General features: G+C 48.2%; 1 protein-coding gene across 2 annotated transcripts in view; it reads right to left on the bottom strand.

The window, feature by feature from the left end:
- Nucleotides 1-1117: 1117 nt before the first annotated feature.
- Nucleotides 1118-18927, bottom strand: part of smim1 (small integral membrane protein 1) — a 36543-nt gene continuing 18733 nt past the window's right edge. For both annotated transcript variants that reach the window (XM_070861050.1, XM_070861049.1), the window contains exons 2-3: nt 7455-7587; nt 1118-1754 (exon numbers count right to left, since the gene is read on the bottom strand). In XM_070861050.1, coding sequence (XP_070717151.1) covers nt 1628-1754; nt 7455-7558 — 231 coding nt within the window. In that variant the 5' untranslated portion in view covers nt 7559-7587 and the 3' untranslated portion in view covers nt 1118-1627. The remainder of the gene's footprint in view (nt 1755-7454; nt 7588-18927) is intronic.

The following is an 18927-nucleotide window of genomic DNA, read 5'->3' as shown; positions in this document are numbered from 1 at the left end:
CGCCCAAACTTCCAACGTGTGATGCCAGCTGGCCATGCTTCCCACCAGAAGTGGAACATTGGAAAATGACCCTCAGTATACACACTTATCCCGTCGCATTTCCTTCGATTAAAACCAGTGCACCCGGCACCGAGATCTGAATCGGGACTCAGGCTCAATACTACACTCGAAGGTGCAGTCATTCACTGAGCCAGATGAGGATGGCTGGGACTGTCCTTCACACAAGACCCGAAGTTTGGCCAAGCCTCACTCTCCGGTGCCAGAAGCGGCAATGCACTCGGGGATGGGCAAGGGGTTCTGCTCAGTCTGCGAATGGGTTGGTGAATCGAGTGCTGAACGATGAAGGCTTGCCTGCACTGCACCAGGTATAAATAATGCTGGCCCTGGGGCAGCAGGGTGAGTGGGAGCTGCACTTATATTGGTGTGGGCGGCTGCCCTGATCCGCACCCACACACCTGCACACAGCTATACTTTGCTGCCAGTGAGATCTCAGTCAATTGAGAAAAGATAACTGGGAAGTCAATTATTATTTAAGGTTCTTTCCCCCACCCCCCTTCAACATTCTCTCCTCTTCCCCTAAAAGACACTAACCCACCCTCGGGTACAGTTCCACAGGCACTGCATGTGCACCCTTACCTCACTTAACTGGTGTGTCAGAAACACATTGTTCATTGGTAGGTCATGCGACCGTGGAGGGCATCACAGCCTGTTCGCCTCCTCACCCAATGTCCACACACACACCTTTCAGTAGGTGCAGGGGTCGGGGGTGGGGGGTCATTGGATAGCGATCAGGAGAAGCAGCATTGGAAGATTTCCCTCCCTAACCCAAAGGGCATTGCAACCAGGGATCAAGCTGGGACCTGCCTGGTCCATATAGCGCAGTAACGCAACCAGATACTAAAAATGGGACATTAACAGAAGATGTTGGGAACACTCAGCGGGTCAGGCAGTGCCTGTGGAGAGAGAAACAGAGTTAACGTTTCAGGTCAATAAGCTGTTGCCAGTTCTGACGAAGGGAATCGACCTGAAACGTTAACTCTGTTTCTCTCTACAGATGCTGCCTGACCCGCTGAGTATTTCCAGCATTTTCTGTTTATATTTCAGATTTCCAGCATCCGCAGAATTTTGCATCAGTAAAAATGGAATGGTGCATTGGGAGGAAGGCACTTTAGTTTGAATTTTAAAAGAAAGAAAAATAATTAACACTGTTCTTGTGTCCAGCTGACACTGCTGGGACTGGCAATGTAGTGACGTTACTAAGCTGCTGATGGTGTACCCTCCTCTGTGCACGCGTCTTGCTCGACACATTATCAGGGCAACAATGTTCCTTTAACAAGGTCAAAACAAACAACATTAGGATTTAATTTGAAGTCCAACTTTCAAACAACGCTCTACTCCAGTAAGTTATCTGATAGATGCATTTTCAAGCGTAAGAGAAAGAAAAAGTTAATAGAATGAATTTCTCTGCAGCAACTGTGGTCTTCAACCCTTTCACAACATTTATACTTTCCATATATTGAGACAGAAGGCAGGCAGCGGCTGTGGAGATGAGAGCTGGAAGGGCACTGGATTACTGTGGATGGAGCTCTCGGACTGTGGTAACTCCCAGGGCTCTGGCCCGTCCTCGCTACTTGCACTTGTGAACGTAGTAGCCCGTCATGTATCCAATGAGGAAGATAATCCAAAACACAACAATCCCTCCAAGTACTTTCATCACAATGCCCAGTTTCCCGGTGCACAATTTATTGTAAATCCTGAGAGAAACAAACAAAATGAGCTCAGTTTAAATCAGACCAGCGTTAAAAACTTTGATAAAACTGTTGAAGCAATGGACAAACAACAACAACAACTTGTATTTATATAGCACCTTTAACCTAGTGAAGGAGCAGCGTGGCGGCCTGGCCCATCAGGCTGAGCGGCCCCCGGCCTGTGAGCACCATCGGAGCAGGCCGGGGAGTGGAAGGAGCAGTGTGGCGGTGTACCACTCCAGGGAGCAGCACGTGCTGGGGCAGGAGAGCAACGGCAGTGAAGAGTGACGTCACCAAGGTCCAGGTCGGTGATTGGAGCGTGGGCAGGTACAGCAGGAGCGGCGAGGTCAGGGCGAAGGAGCGGTGAGAGATTGTAGAGGGACGTGATCGGGGCCCAGGAGAGGCGCGAGTTCAGAGCCTAGAAGAGGCGAGGGCCCAGGGGCAGCACGGGCCCAGCCCACACTGCGATATGTGTGCACACTAGGTCCGTGCAGCAGAGCTGGTCTCCAGTCATCCTGGTTAACCTTTGCCACTGGACCAAGACCTAGCTCTGTCAAGCCCGTGTAGTGGCTGGTGTGCAACGGTCACCCCACGTTAAAAAAATCCACGCACAGGCATCTTCCACCCTTCAGGATGTAGGTCGGGATCTGGAATATTAGGTCCTTCATTGAAACACCTGTGAACTCATCCCTTTTTGGCGTGGAAGCAAGTCATCCTCGCTTCGAGGGACCGCCTATGATGATGATGATAATCTACTGAAAGTAATGAAACGTCTCAAGGCGCTTCACAGGAGTGTTATGAGATTTTTAAACAATTGACGTCGAGCTGCATAAGGAGAAATTAGGGCAGGTCAAAGCTTGGTCAAAGAGGGAGGTTTTAAGGAGCATCTTGAAGGAGGAAAGAGAGGTAGAGAGGCAGAGAGGTTTAGGCAGAGAGTTCAAGAGCTTGGGGCCCAGGCAACAGAAGGCACGGCCACCAATGGTGGAGCGATTATAATCAGGGATGCTCAAGAGGGCAGAATTAGAGGAGCACAGAAATCTCAGGGGGTTGTGGGGCTGGAGGAGATTACAGAGATAGGGAGGGGCGAGGTCATGGAGTGATTTGAAAACAAGGAGGAGAATTTTAGAAACATAGAAAAATAGGTTGCGGAGTAGGCCATTCGGCCCTTCGAGCCTGCACCACCATTCAATAAGATCATGGCTGATCATTCCCTCAGTACCCCTTTCCTGCTTTCTCCCCATACTCCTTGATCCCCTTAACCGTAAGAGCCATATCTAACTCCCTCTTGAATATATCCAGTGAACTGGCATCAACAACACTCTGCGGCAGGGAATTCCACAGGTTAACAACTCTCTGAGTGAAGAAGTTTCTCCTCATCTCAGTCCTAAATGGCCTATCCCTTATCCGAAGACTGTGTCCCCTGGTTCTGGACTTCCCCAACATTGGGCACATTCTTCCCACATCTAACCTGTCCAGTTCCGTCAGAATCTTATATGTTTCTATGAGATCCCTTCTCATCCTTCTAAATTCTAGTGAATAAAGGCCCAGTTGATCCAGTCTCTCCTCATATGACAGCCCAGCCATTCCTGGAATCAGTCTGCTGAACCTTCGCTGCACTCCCTCAATAGCAAGAACGTCCTTCCTCAGACTAGGAGACCAAAACTGAACACAATATTCCAGGTGAGGCCTCACTAAGCCCTGTACAACTGCAGTAAGACCTCCCTGCTTCTATATTCAAATCCCCTAGCTACGAAGGCCAACATACCATTTGCCTTCTTCACTGCCTGCTGTACCTGCGTGCCCACTTTCAGTGACTGATGAACCATGACACCCAGGTCTCGTTGCACCTCCCCTTTTCCTAATCTGCCGCCATTCATATAATATTCTGCCTTCGTGTTTTTGCCCCCATTATACTGCATCTGCCATGCATTTGCCCACTCACCTAACCTGTCCAAGTCACCCTGCAGCCTCTTAGCGTCCTCCTCACAGCTCACTCTGCCACCCAGTTTAGTGTCATCTGCAAACTTGGAGATATTATACTCTATTTCTTCATCCAAATCGTTAATGTATATTGTAAAGAGCTGAGGTTCCAGCACTGAGTCCTGCGGCACTCCACTAGTCACTGTCTGCCATTCTGAAAAGGACCCGTTTATCCCGACTCTGCCAACCAGTTCCCTATCCACATCAGTATATTACCCCCAATACCATGTGCTTTGATTTTGCACACCAATCTCTTGTGTGGGACCTTGTCAAAAGCCCTTTGAAAGTCCAAATACACCAAATCGAGGTGTTGCTTAACCGGGAGCCAGTATAGGTCAGCAAGCTCAGGGGATGATGAGTGAGCGGGACTTGGTGCGAGTTAGGATACGGGGCAGCAAGCACAGAGGGTGATGGGTGAGCGGGACTCGGTGCGAGTTAGGACACAGGCAGCCGAGTTTTGGATCACCTCTAGTTTACGTAGGGTAGAATGTGGAAGGCCAGCCAGGAATGCTTTGGAATAGTCAAGTCTAGAGGTAACAAAAACATGGTGAAGGCTTCAGCAGCGGATGAGCTGAGGCAGGGGCGGAGATGGGCGATGTTACGGAGATGGAAATAGGCGGTCTCAGTTATGCTGCAGATATGTGGCCAAAAACTCAATTCAGGGTCAAATATGGCACCAAGGTGTGAACAGTGTGGTTCAGCATCAGACAGAAGTTGGGGAGAGGGATGGTTAGGGAACGGAGTTTGTGATGGGGACTGAAAACAATGGCTTGGGTCTTCCCAATATTCAATTGTAGAAAATTTCTGCTGACCCAGAATAACAGCACAATGCAATGACCCATACATTGTTGCCAGGTCCAGGGGAACCGCTCTACTCAGCCCTCCAACTGGCTTGTTTGTTTATAGATTTTGCATCTTGGCACAGAAATAAACACTAAGGCCTAACTGTGTCAGAGCCTCCAGAGAAAGGAGATAAATCGGTGATTTCTCCATTCCGACTGTTTCTCTGTGGGCTCCACTCACCTTGCACCAAAATCACCACGGGGCATCGGGAGAATCGCAGCGGGAGATCGGGAGAATCGCGGCGGGAGAATCGCCACGGGAGATCGGGAGAATCGCAGCGGGAGAATCGCAGCGGGAGAATCGCCACGGGAGATCGGGAGAATCGCAGAGGGAGAATCGCAGCGGGAGAATCGCTGCGGGAGATCGGGAGAATCGCAGCGGGAGAATCGCAGCGGGAGAATCGCAGCGGGAGAATCGCTGCGGGAGATCGGGAGAATCGCAGCAGGAGAATCGCAGCGGCAGATCGGGAGAATCGCAGCGGGAGAATCGCAGCGGGAGAATCGCCACGGGAGATCGGGAGAATCGCAGAGGGAGAATCGCAGCGGGAGAATCGCTGCGGGAGATCGGGAGAATCGCAGCGGGAGAATTGCAGCGGGAGAATCGCTGCGGGAGATCGGGAGAATCGCAGCGGGAGATCGGGATCATTAATATTACATTAACAAAGATAGTCATAAACAACTGGAACAGTAACAGGAACAGTAGCACAGTGGTTATGTTACTGGACCAATAACCCAGCACCCTGGACTAATGATCCAGAGACATGAGTTCGAATCCCACCACGGCAGCTGGGGAAGTTAAATTCAGTTAATGAAATAAATCTGGAATAAAAAGCTAGTGTCGGTAATGGTGACCCTGAAACTACCGGATTGTTGTAAAAAGCTATCTGGTTCACTAATGCCCTTTAGGGAAGGAAATCTGCTGCCCTTACCCGGTCTAGGCCTATATGTGACTCCAGACCCACAGCAATGTGGTTGACTCTTAACTGCCCTGAAATGACCCAGTGAGACACTCTGTTGTACACAACCGCTACAAAGAGGTATCAGCACACAGACTGCCTTGCATTGCAGCATGAGGTTCAATGACCTCAGAAGGGTGGCCATGGTTCCAATGCTAACAAACATCCTCTCTCACTCACACAGCTTCACCCATCATACTCTTTCGCTCTCAGCAATTGGGTGTCGGGGAATCTCACTTCTGCAAAGAGCAACCTCTCCAAACACTCAAGCACTGTCTGTACGTAAGACCACTCTCACAGCTCAACATCAAGGACACTTCATTTAAAAGGTCACAGCAGTTTTTTTATTATTATTCATTCACAGGATGTGGGTGTCGCTGGCAAGGCTGGCATTTATTGCCCATCCCTAATTGCCCCTTGAGAAGGTGGTGGTGAGCTGCCTTCTTGAACCGCTGCAGTCCGTGTGGTGAAGGTGCTCCCACAGTGCTGTTTGGGAGGGAGTTCCAGGATTGTGACCCAGCGACGATGAAGGAACGGACGATATATTTCCCAGTCAGGATGGTGTGTGACTGGGAGGGGAACGTGGAGGTGGTGGTGTTCCCATGCGCCTGCTGCCCTTGTCCTTCTAGGTGGTAGAGGTCGCGGGTTTGGGAGGTGCTGCCGAAGAAGCCTTGGCGAGTTGCTGCAGTGCATCTTGTAGATGGTGCACACTGCAGCCACGGTGCGCCGGTGGTGGAGGGAGTGAGTGTTGAAGGTGGGGGATGGGGAGCCGATCAAGCGGCTGCTTTGTCCTGGATGGTGTCGAGCTTCTTGAGTGTTGGAACTGCATCTCTCAATGTCATGACAACATTGATTTGATGTGGAGGCCGTGGAGATGGTTTCCACGGGAACGGCTACGGTGACGGAGTCCACCATCCACATTGGCAACAACCTGAAGATGGTGAAAGCCCAGGAGTTTGCTGCAGTGACCAGGCAGCGGGAAAAGGTTCTAAGGCCATCGGGGGCTTTGGGAGTGTCAGCTAACGGTGCTGCAATGGATGTTCTGAACAAAGCACTTTCTCAGGACCTCCAAGATCCGAATGGGAATATTGAGTTTGTGATCGCACTGACCAGTAGCAGCTCAGACACTGTGCCCAGCACCAATGGCTTTGCAAGGAATGAGTGCGGATGTCGTTCTATCCTCAGAGAGTGTCAATGAAACTTCTACCAATGTTGGCCCGGCACTCTTTGCCATTGCCTGTGCCAGTCAGACAGGGATACATTCAGATCACCAAGGTCACAGGTTCTAGTCCTTGACTGTTGACTGAGCTGATGCCAGGCAGGGCAGTGCTGCAATGCCATCATTGGACGCTACATTCCTCGGCTATGAAGGGGATAAATCAGCCAGGGTTCCTGCTCCTGATCGCTGTTCAATGGTTTCAGCTGCAAGGCATATGGATGCTGGCTGTGAGCAGGCCTATGCTCAGCTACACCCCAGGGGCCAGGCTGAAAGATGACGACTGGTCATTGGACTGGCTCCCATACAACTGTATCCGAGCAACAAGCAGAGCTTACGGGAAGGAAAAGTGAACCGGAATTAGGGATTTAAAACAAAAAGCAAATGCAAAGTACACAGCTGTTATGTAGCCTTTTCTTTATTCAGTTAATAGTATTAAAAGTAATTTCTGTGAGAGCTCACACTGCAATATACACCATGTTTTAAAGCCATCAGTCTGAGTTCAATGGCCTGTAATCACACAATTACACATTTCCAGCTTAATAATGCTACTGATTAAAGGTAACAAACTTAAATTGTGCAGAGCTCCCAGCTGAAACACCAGACAGATAGAGATATTTGAAGGACCCAGACAATATTAATCAAATTTCTGCCCATAACAGTCAAAGCACGCGGCGGTCTATGGAACAATCTAACATGAAACGGGCCTTACCGTTTACAGCCTGTTGCTTCTATTGCAGAAACATTGATGGTGACCTGATCCTGAGCACTGTCATTCCATCGGCTGTACTGCACGTCTGTCTCGCGAGTGTTCATCTTGGAGCTCAATCGTTGGTGACAAAGATCTGTCAGGGCACAAAACTCGCACTTTTAAAGGTTAAATGGCTCTGGTAGTTAGTCAAAGTTGTGAACCAAAAGTTTTTTTTAAGTCAGCATCCTGTAGCTAGTTGGATAATAAAGCCAGATGGAACTTAGGTTCAGGAGGAGGCCATTCAGCCCCTCGAGCCTTTTCCATCATTCAATTAGATCGTGGCTGATCTGTATCTTACATTGGATTACACGGGATATCCAGCACAGAAACAGGCCATTCGGCCCAACCAGTCCATGCCGGCGTTTATGCTCCACTCGAGCCTCCTCCCATCTTTCCTCATCTAAATCTCTATTCCCTTCTCACCCATTGGCTTGTCCAACCTCCCCTTAAATGCATCGATACTATTCACCTCAACCCCTCCCTGTGGCAGTGAGTTCCACATTCTCACCGCTCTCTGGGTAAAGAAGTTTCTCCTGAATTCCCCATTGGATTTCTTGGTGACTATCTTACATTGATGGCCTCTAGTTATGCTCTTCCCCACAAGTGGAAACATTCTCTCTGTATCCACTCTGTCATCATTTTAAAGACCTCAATTAGGTCACCCCTCAGCCTTCTCTTTTCAGCTTGTTGGTCATTGATGCAATCCTCTAGCATGGAATTAAAGCCTTTAAAATCTATTAATTTACAAGATTTAAAAAAAAAACATTTGAGGTTTTATAAAAAAAACGTGATTCCAGAACTTAAGCACAAAGTCTAGGCAGTACTGAGGGAGCGCAACACTGTCGGAGGGACAATACTGAGGGAGCGCCGCACTGTTGGAGGGGCAGTACTGAGGGAGTGCTGCACTGTCGGAGGGGCAGTACTGAGGGAGCGCCGCACTGTTGGAGGGGCAGTACTGAGGGAGTGCTGCACTGTCGGAGGGACAATACTGAGGTAGCGCCGCACTGTCGGAGGGGCAGCGCTGAGGGAGTGCCGCACTGATGGAGGGGCAGTACTGAGGGAGCGCAACACTGTTGGAGGGACAATACTGAGGGAGAGCCGCACTGTTGGAGGGGCAGTACTGAGTGAGCGCCGCACTGTTGGAGGGACAATACTGAGGGAGAGCCGCACTGTTGGAGGGGCAGTACTGAGTGAGCGCCGCACTGTTGGAGGGGCAGTACTGAGGGAGCGCCGCACTGTCGGAGGGTCAGTACTGAGGGAGCGCCGCACTGTCGGAGGGTCAGTACTGAGGGAGCGCCGCACTGTCGGAGGGTCAGTACTGTGGGAGCGCCGCACTGTCGGAGGGGCAGTACTGAGGGAGTGCCGCACTGTCGGAGAGTCAGTACTGAGGGAGTGCCGCACTGTCGGAGGGTCAGTACTGAGGGAGCGCCGCACTGTCAGAGGGGCAGTGCCGCACTGTCGGAGGGGCAGCGCTGAGGGAATGCCGCACTGTTGGAGGGGCAGTACTGAGGGAGCGCAACACTGTTGGAGTGACCATACTGAGTGAGCGCCGCACTGTCGGAGGGTCAGTACTGAGTGAGCGCCGCACTGTCGGAGGGGCAGTACTGAGGGAGTGCCGCACTGTCGGAGGGTCAGTACTGAGGGAGCGCCGTACTGTCGGAGGGTCAGTACTGAGGGAGTGCCGCACTGTCGGAGGGGCAGTGCCGCACTGTCGGAGGGGCAGTGCCGTACTGTCGGAGGGTCAGTACTGAGGGAGCGCCGCACTGTCGGAGGGTCAGTACTGAGGGAGCGCCGCAGTGTCGGAGGGTCAGTACTGAGGGAGCGCCGCACTGTCGGAGGGTCAGTACTGAGGGAGTGCCGCACTGTCGGAGGGTCAGTACTGAGGGAGTGCCGCACTGTCGGAGGGTCAGTACTGAGGGAGTGCCGCACTGTCGGAGGGTCAGTACTGAGGGAGCGCCGCACTGTCGGAGGGTCAGTACTGAGGGAGTGCCGCACTGTCGGAGGGGCAGTGCCGTACTGTCGGAGGGGCAGTACTGAGGGAGTGCCGCACTGTCGGAGGGTCAGTACTGAGGGAGCGCCGCACTGTCGGAGGGGCAGTGCCGTACTGTCGGAGGGGCAGTGCCGCACTGTCGGAGGGTCAGTACTGAGGGAGCGCCGCACTGTCGGAGGGTCAGTACTGAGGGAGCGCCGCACTGTCGGAGGGGCAGTACTGAGGGAGTGCCGCACTGTCGGAGGGTCAGTACTGAGGGAGTGCCGCACTGCCGGAGGGGCAGTACTGAGGGAGTGCCGCACTGTCGGAGGGGCAGTACTGAGGGAGTGTTGTATTGACAAAGCTGCTGTATTTGAGATAAACCGAGGCCCCATTACCTGGCGATGTGGACGTGACAAGATCCCAAGACACTAAAGGAAGATCAGGGAAATGTTCCACATGACCTTGGCCAATGCTTATCCATTAACCAACATATTAACTGGTCACTTAATGCCTTGCTGTTTGTGGGACTTTGCTGTATGCAGATTTCCTGCTGTGCTTGCTGACAGTTCAACAGTGACGACATTTTAAACGTAATTATCTGGTTGTGAGGTGCTTTGAGACGTGCTGAAGATGTGAAAGATGATACATAATTACATTATTCTTTCTCTTCAAAAATAGTCATTTTTCTCTTGATTTTTAACCAACTTTTCCTTCCCTTCCCACCACGCTCCATTCGCCCAACGGGAATTCCCAAACCTCCCCCAAAGCGGTTGTGGAACCGATTGCTGGGACACAGCAGGTTGACCTGTGCCTCTCCCCCAGTCCCACTGACATTTCTTCTTCGGCTACTGGGAGTGTCTCGTGTGTTTGCCACCTCCATAGCATGGCTGGATCTGGAACTTCAGGCAGATAATCCCAATCCTACCAGCCAGGTGCAAGGCATTGCGTCTTCATCATGGACCACCACAACCAAGAAAAGATGGAGTTCTCCCGCTCCAACTTTCTCCTCCGCTCTCCTGAAGCTACTGACTGACACCAAGGGACAAATCCAGAGGTGCCATCCACACAAAGGTATTAAGGGATATGGGCCAAAGGCGGGATATGGAGTTAGGTCACAGATCAGCCAGGATCTCATTGAATGGCGGAACAGGCTCAAGGAGCTGAATGGCCTCCTCCTGTTATCCTGCAGTACCTTGCCCAAAGGGCCATTCTTCAATGTGAGTGTCAGAAGGCTGCTCTCCCATGGAGGGAGGGAGGGGTCATCCATCACAGCCTCCTGCAGAACTGAACCCCGCTTGTACAGGAGTCCCCAGCCAGCAATCTCAGGGGATTCTTCCCCTCCAGGGCCTATTACCAGCCTGGCTGACACCAGCTAGTGTAGCTTAGACTTTGGGTTGCCAACCCTGGTCAGACGTCTTCCGAGAGGTTTGATCACATGACCTCTCACCTCCGCCCCGCCCGCTCCCTGCTCCCGCCATCAGCCCTTGTGTCGCACCACTTTCCCAGCCCGACTGAAACCGATCGCAGTCTTTGTTACCCGCTTGAATGATTCTTGACAGTCTGTCAAACTGCCTTTTCCCCTCGTTTTTGTAAGTAAGAAATTAAGGTTATCAAAGAAAATGATGCTCCTATCATTTTTCTCCTGGGTTTTTTCACAGCAGTGTCCTGCTGTAAGGTATGCCCCTATGAGCATGCTCAGAGGTTTGTAGAGCTGTTGCACTGTGATTGGCTTAGCCAGTCATGTGATGTTCACAAGACTCAATAAAACCCCAGTCAGTTGGGTCTAGGTCATCCACAATGAGGTATGCAGTTGTGAGCCTGGTGGATGAACTGGTAATGTGTAGTGTGATTGTTAAACCTTTGTTAATAAACCAACTAGTTCTCAATAGCAATGTGTTGCTGTGAATTCTTAAGCAAAGAACCCATGAAGCAAATACATTACACCTGGAGATTCATCTTTAACTCCAGGGCATTTCCAGGAGGGTTGGCAACCCTGTTTAGACAGGGAATCAATCCTGGGATCTTCCTGTTTTCCATTCCACCAAGCAGCGCACTTCTGAATTGGACTATGATTACAGTGACCAGACAAAGAACTTTAGCTACTGAATCAGATGCAGAATGCACGAATAAATGTGCTGATACATTGTGACCTTGGAACACTGTGTACAGTCTCCCCTTGTTTGTATAACACGGCCTGTCCATTGTTGTCGCTTCCTTTGAATGCTTGTCTCTAATTTAATTCTAAGATATTTGCTATGTCAAGGGAAGGACTGAGCTTTTCCAAGAGTGAGGCAGAACTGCTCAGGGCCACAGCAGGCAGCCTGCTGAAAGGAAATTGTATAGGTACATGGGGGGAAAGGAATAGACGGATATGGTGATCAGGTGGGAGGAAGTTCGAGTGGACCATAAAGACGTTGGGCCGAACAGCATGTCTTGGTGCTGTACATGCGATGTCAGTTCATGTTTATATTTCAGTGCAATGGCAGAATGCTGGAATCTTGTCAGTAACACTGTGATCACATATTGTAAACTTAGCTTGGTTAAGCCGTACTGCAATCTTGTAACACTGTCATTGAACACAACCCAACTCAAAATAAAGACTTGCATTTATAAAAAAGCCTTTCATGACCGCCAGAAGTCTCAAAGCACTTTACAGCTAATGAAGTACTTTTGAAGTGTAGTCACTGTTGTAATGTAGGAAACGCGGCAGCCAATTTGCACACAGCAAGCTCCCACAAACAGCAATGTGATAATGACCCAGATAATCTGTTCTTGTGATGTTGATTGAGGGATAAATATTGTCCAGGACACCGGGGATAACTCCCCTGCTCGTCTTCAAAATAGTACCATGCGATCTTTTACGTCCACCTGAGAGAGCAGATGGGGCCTTAGTTTCACGTCTCATCCGAAAGACGGCACCTCAGACAGTGCAGCACTCCCTCAGCACTCCCTGAATGGCATGTTGGCTTTCATAGCGAGAGGATTTGAGTATAGGAGCAGGGAGGTCTTACTGCAGTTGTACAGGGCCTTAGTGAGGCCACACCTTGAATATTGTGTAGAGTTTTGGTCTCCTAATCGTAGGAAGGACATTCTTGCTATTGAGGGAGTGCAGCGAAGGTTCACCAGACTGATTCCCGGGATGGCAGGACTGACATATGAGGAGAGACTGGATCGACTAGGCTTATATTCACTGGAATTTAGAAGAATGAGAGGGGATCTCATTGAAACATATAAAATTCTGATGGGACTGGACAGGTTAGATCCATGAAGAATGTTCCCGATGTTGGGGAAGTCCAGAACCAGGGGTCACAGTCTAAGGATAAGGAGTAAGCCATTTAGGACAGAGATGAGGAGAAACTTTTTCACTCAGTGAATTGTGAACCTGTGGAATTCTTTACCACAGAAAGTTGTTGAGGCCAGTTCATTAGATATATTCAAAAGGGAGTTAGATGTGGCCCTTATGGCTAAAGGGATCAAGGGGTATGAAAAGAAAGCAGGAAAGGGGTACTGAGGTGAATGATCAGCCATAGAAACATAGACATAGAAAATAGGTGCAGGAGTAGGCCATTCAGCCCTTCGAGCCCACACCACCATTCAATAAGATCATGGCTGATCATTCCCTCAGTACCCCTTTCCTGCTTTCTCTCCATACCCCTTGATCCCCTTAGCCATAAGGGCCATATCTAACTCCCTCTTGAATATATCCAATGAACTGGCATCAACAACTCTCTGCGGCAGGGAATTCCAACAATTCTCTGAGTGAAGAAGTTTCTCCTCATCTCAGTCCTAAATGGCCTACCCCTTATCCTAAGATTGTGTCCCCTGGTTCTGGATTTCCCCTACATCGGGAACATTCTACCCGCATCTAACTTGTCCCGTCCTGTCAGAATCTTATATGTTTCTATGAGATCCCCTCTCATCCTTCTAAACTCCAGTGAATACAAGCCCAGTTGATCCAGTCTCTCCTCATATGTCAGTCCTGCCATCCCGGGAATCAGTCTGGTGAACCTTCGCTGCACTCCCTCAATAGCAAGAAAGTCCTTCATCAGATTAGGAGACCAAAACTGAACACAATATTCCAGGTGAGGCCTCACCAAGGCCCTGTACAACTGCAGTAAGACCTCCTTGCTCCTATACTCAAATCCTCTAGCTATGAAGGCCAACATACCATTTTCCTTCTTCACCGCCTGCTGTACCTGCATGCCAACTTTCAATGACTGATGTACCATGACACCCAGGTCTTGTTACACCTCCCCTTTTCCTAATCTGCCACCATTCAGATAATATTCTGCCTTCGTGTTTTTGCCCCCAAAGTGGATTACCTCACATTTATCTACATTATACTGCATCTGCCATGCATTTGCCCACTCACCTAACCTGTCCAAGTCACCCTGCAGCCTCTTAGTGTCCTTCTCACAGCTCACACTACCACCCAGTTTAGTGTCATCTGCAAACTTGGAGATATTACACTCAATTCCTTCATCTAAATCATTGATGTATATTGTAAATAGCTGGGGTCCCAGCACTGAGCCCTGCGGCATCCCACTAGTCACTGCCTGCCATTCTAAAAAGGACCCGTTTATCCAGACTCTCTGCTTCCTGTCTGCCAACCAGTTCTCGATACACGTCAATATATTACCACCAATACTATGTGCTTTGATTTTGCACACCAATCTCTTGTGTGGGACCTTGTCAAAAGCCTTTTGAAAGTCCAAATACACCACATCCACTGGTTCTCCCTTGTCCATTCTACTAGTTACATCCTCAAAAAATTCCAGAAGATTTGTCAAGCATGATTTCCCCTTCATAAATCCATGCTGACTTGGACCGATCCTGTCACTGCTTTCCAAATGCGCTGCTATTTCATCCTTAATAATTGATTCCAACATTTTCCCCACTACTGATGTCAGGCTAACTAGGCTATAATTACCCGCTTTCTCTCTCCCTCTCTTTTTAAAAAGTGGTGTTATATTAGCTACCCTCCAGTCCATAGAAACTGATCCAGAGTCAATAGACTGTTGGAAAATGATCACCAATGCATCCACTATTTCTAGGGCCACTTCCTTAAGTACTCTGGGATGCAGACTATCAGGCCCCGGGGATTTATCAGCCTTCAATCCCATCAATTTCCCTAACACAATTTCCTGCCAAATAAGGATATCCTTCAGTTCCTCCTTTTCACTAGACCCTCGGTCCCCTAGTACTTCTGGAAGGTTATTTGTGTCTTCTTTCGTGAAGACAGAACCAAAGTATTTGTTCAATTGGTCTGCCATTTCTTTGTTCCCCATTATAAATTCACCTGAATCCGACTGCAAGGGACCTATGTTTGTCTTCACTAATCTTTTTCTCTTCACATATTTATAGAAGCTTTTGCAGTCAGTTTTTATGTTCCCGGCAAGCTTCCTCTCGTACTCTATTTTCCCTCTCTTAATTAAACCCTTTGTCCTCCTCTGCTGAATTCTAAATTTCTCCCAGTCCTCAGGTTTGTTGCTTTTTCTGGCCAATTTATATGCCTCTTCCTTGGATTTAACACTATCCTTAATTTCCCTTGTTAGCCACGGTTGAGCCACCTTCCCCGTTTTATTTTTACTCCAGACAGGGATGTACAATTGTTGAAGTTCATCCATGTGATCTTTAAATGTTTGCCATTGCTTATCCAACTTCAATCCTTTAAGTTTCATTTGCCAGTCTATTCTAGCCAATTCACGCCTCAAACCATCGAAGTTACCTTTCCTTAAGTTCAGGACCCTAATTTCTGAATTAACTGTGTCACTCTCCATCTTAATAAAGAATTCTACCATGTTATGGTCACTCTTCCCCAAGGGGCCTCGCACAACAAGATTGCTAATTAGTCCATTCTCATTACACATCACCCAGTCTAGGATGGCCAGCTCCCTAGTTGGTTCCTCGACATATTGGTCTAAAAAACCATCCCTAATACACTCCAGGAAATCCTCCTCCACCGCATTACTACCAGTTTGGTTAGCCCAATCAATATGTAGATTAAAGTCACCCATGATAAGTGCTGTACCTTTATTGCATGCATCCCTAATTTCTTGTTTGATGCTGTCCCCAACCTTATTACTGCTGTTTGGTGGTCTGTACACAACTCCCACTAGTGTTTTCTGTCCCTTGGTATTCCGTAACTTCACCCATACCGATTCCACATCATCCAAGCTCATGTCCATTCTTACTATTGCATTAAGTTCCTCTTTAACTAGCAACGCCACCCCGCCTCCTTTTCCTTTCTGTCTATCCTTCCTAAATGTTGAATACCCCTGGATGTTGAGATCCCAACCTTGGTCACCCTGGAGCCATGTCTCCGTGATGCCAATTACATCATATCTGTTATCTGCTATCTGCGCAGTTAATTCGTCCACCTTATTCCGAATACTCCTCGCATTGAGGCACAGAGCCTTCAGGCTTGTCTTTCAACACACTTTGCCCCTTTAGAATTTTGCTGTAATGTGGCCCTTTTTGCTTTTTGCCTTAGGTTTCTCTGCCCTCCATTTTACTTTTCTTCTTTCTATTTTTTGCTTCTACCCCTATTCTACTTCCCTCTGTCTCCCTGCATAGGTTCCCATCCCCCTGCCATGATCATATTGAATGGCCTACTCCTGCACCTATTTTCTATGTTTCTATGTAAGCACTCTGCACTGGGATAAGTCAGCCTAGATTTTTGTGCTCAAGTCCCTGGAGTGGGTTAGTGGAGCTAAGACTGAGATACATTTAAGTTATGATGATGATCTAAACCCCATGACAATTAGTAATGTAGGACCATGTACTCAGTGTCAGTCTCAATGTTTAAGGGCATTACTTGTGCTACCATAGATGTGGCTAAAAACGATCAGTTTTAGTTAATGCACGTTAATGTGTTCAATGTCAACTGGATGACTGGCAATGAGGAGTACTGACTTCACTCGGTGGTGTATCCCTCTCTCTGCTTTCTCACTTAGTACCAAAGGTCTGATCAGATAGAAAATTCTTTAATATTGCATGTACGAGCAAAAAGTAAAATGAAACATCCGTTGATAAGGGAACTTATTTTCGCTGACATTGCAGTGCTGATCCCACAATGGGAACGGGAGCTTAAATTGCTTTGCTACAACACTGCACCAACTGGAGATTCATTTAGTCTAGCCATCAGTGTAGGGAGGAAAATGATCATGGCACAAGGTACGTTGATGGCACCAGACGGTTCAATAGTTAACACCACAGGTTCTGTTACCTAGGATTAACTGTATTGTACAACTTATCTCTGGCCAACAAGCTTAATTAGATCATCAGAAAGGTAACCAGCATGTTCGGCCAATTAATAATAGGATTAATAGGAAATTGAGATTGAACACCAATATATGGATCTACTAAATCTGGTTCTGAGCTCACTGCTGTAGGGCAGTGAGGACTGGACAACCGACAACAGGTATTGGATGTCGCGGTTCCTACATTCTGACATTACAACAACTCTTGAAAAAAGGCTGAGGGGTGACTTAATAGAGGTCTTTAAAATTATGGAAAGTTTTGATAGAGTGGATATAACGAGAATGTTTCCACTTGTGGGGAAGAGTATAATTAGAGGCCATCAATATAAGATAGTCACCAAGAAACCCAATGGGGAATTCAGGAGAAACTTCTTTACCCAGAGAGTGGTGAGAATGTGGAACTCGCTGCCTCAGGGAGGGGTTGAGGCGAATAGTATCTATGCATTTAAGGGGAGGCTGGACAAGCCAATGGGGGAGAAGGGAATAGAGGGTTATGCCGATAGATTTAGATGAGGAAAGACGGGAGGAGGCTCGACTGGAGCATAAACACCGGCATGGACTGGTTGGGCCGAATGGTCTGTTTCTGTGCCGTATATCCCGTGTGATCCGATGTAAAACAGTGACTACACTTTAAACATACTTCATTGGCTGTGAAGCGCTTTGGGATATCCTGAGGCTGTGAATGGTGCTATATAAATACAAGTTCTTTCTTTTCTTTATGAGAAGGCTGAACTCTTACCGCACCTGCTGTGTTGTAAATATCAAGTGGGAAGATACAGAACCTGTTACTGAAGTGTTGAGGAAGTTAAGTTGCCGAGTCCAATAACCTCTCTCAGACATAGACTCCTTGGTCATCCATCTTAGATGGAAGATAGTCATGTTGCAATGGATCTCTTGCATGGAGAAATTGTAGATTCTTCAAGGCTGCTTTGCTGAGCTAGACTCAGGTTCAACATCGTTTGCAAAGCGTACTTAAAAACTTTCAACATTGAAAGCACAAGCTGGCAAGATGTGGCTAACAACAGGCCGCACTGGAGGTCTGCACTGCACCAGGGAGCCAAAGAGACTGGAGAGAGGTGGCTGAGAGACAGGGAGAAGAGAGAGGAAAGTGCCTCATGTCCCCGTGACATGTACCTGCACCATCTGTGGCAAGTTCTGTCGCTCGAGAATTGGGAGTCTTCAACCACTCATGGTGCATGGTAAAGTGACTGAACGGCTTTAGTGCGTTACACCGCTGTCTTTTGAGATAGATGGCAGCCGTATATTTGAAGAGCAGATGAGATCTCCTGTGTCCCAACCAACACCTATCCCTCAACCAACACCATGAAAAATAGATTATCTGGTCATTTATCCATTGCTGTTTGTGGTTACGTTGCTATGTGCAGACTAGCTACAGTGCCTACCAACACTACATTTTAGAAATATTTAATTGGCTGCGAAGCATTTTGGGACACTCTGAGGATGTGAAAGGCACTATATAAATACTGTCAGAATTTTTCCTGATTTCAATATTAGCTATTGGAATTGTCTGTAGGATCTCGCTCCTATCTTGACTCTGCAGAATGAAAGAGAGAAAGACTTGCATCTATTTAGTGCCTTTCACAACCACCGGACGTCTCAAAGCACTTTACAGCCAATGAAGCAATTTTTGAAGTGTAGTCACTGTTGTAATGTGGGAAAATGCGGCAGCCAATTTGCGCACAGCAAGCTCCCACAAACAGCAATGTGATAATGACCAGATAATCTGTTTCTGTTATGTTGATTGAAGGATAAATATTGGCCCCAGGACACCGGGGAGAACTCCCCTGCTCTTTTACGAAATTGTGCCATGGGATCTTTTACATCCACCTGAGAGAGCAGATGGGGCCTCGGTTTAACGTCTCATCCGAAAGACGGCACCTCCGACAGTGCAGCGCTCCCTCAGCATTGCCCCTCCGACAGTGCAGCACACTGCATCACAACACAAGACCTTGTTATAGGTTTAAATTATGTAGAGAATTCATTTAATAAAAGAAAGATGAGCAGTAAGATAATATACGTAAAGTAGAAATTCGTCAATTTAGCTTCTGGAAAGTAGGTAAAATAAAACATTTTGTCATATCGTTGGAGAGCACACAACACACAACCTGTAAGATGGCTGCAGGTTCCGTAAACTTTTGACCCGCTGGTCAGATGACCTGTTCTTTAGTAAACAGCACTA

This window comes from Pristiophorus japonicus, chromosome 18 (assembly GCF_044704955.1).
Source record: "Pristiophorus japonicus isolate sPriJap1 chromosome 18, sPriJap1.hap1, whole genome shotgun sequence".
NCBI lineage: Eukaryota > Metazoa > Chordata > Chondrichthyes > Pristiophoridae > Pristiophorus > Pristiophorus japonicus.
Note: the sequence above shows the minus strand (reverse complement) of the source record. Positions and strands in the feature narration are given on the sequence as shown.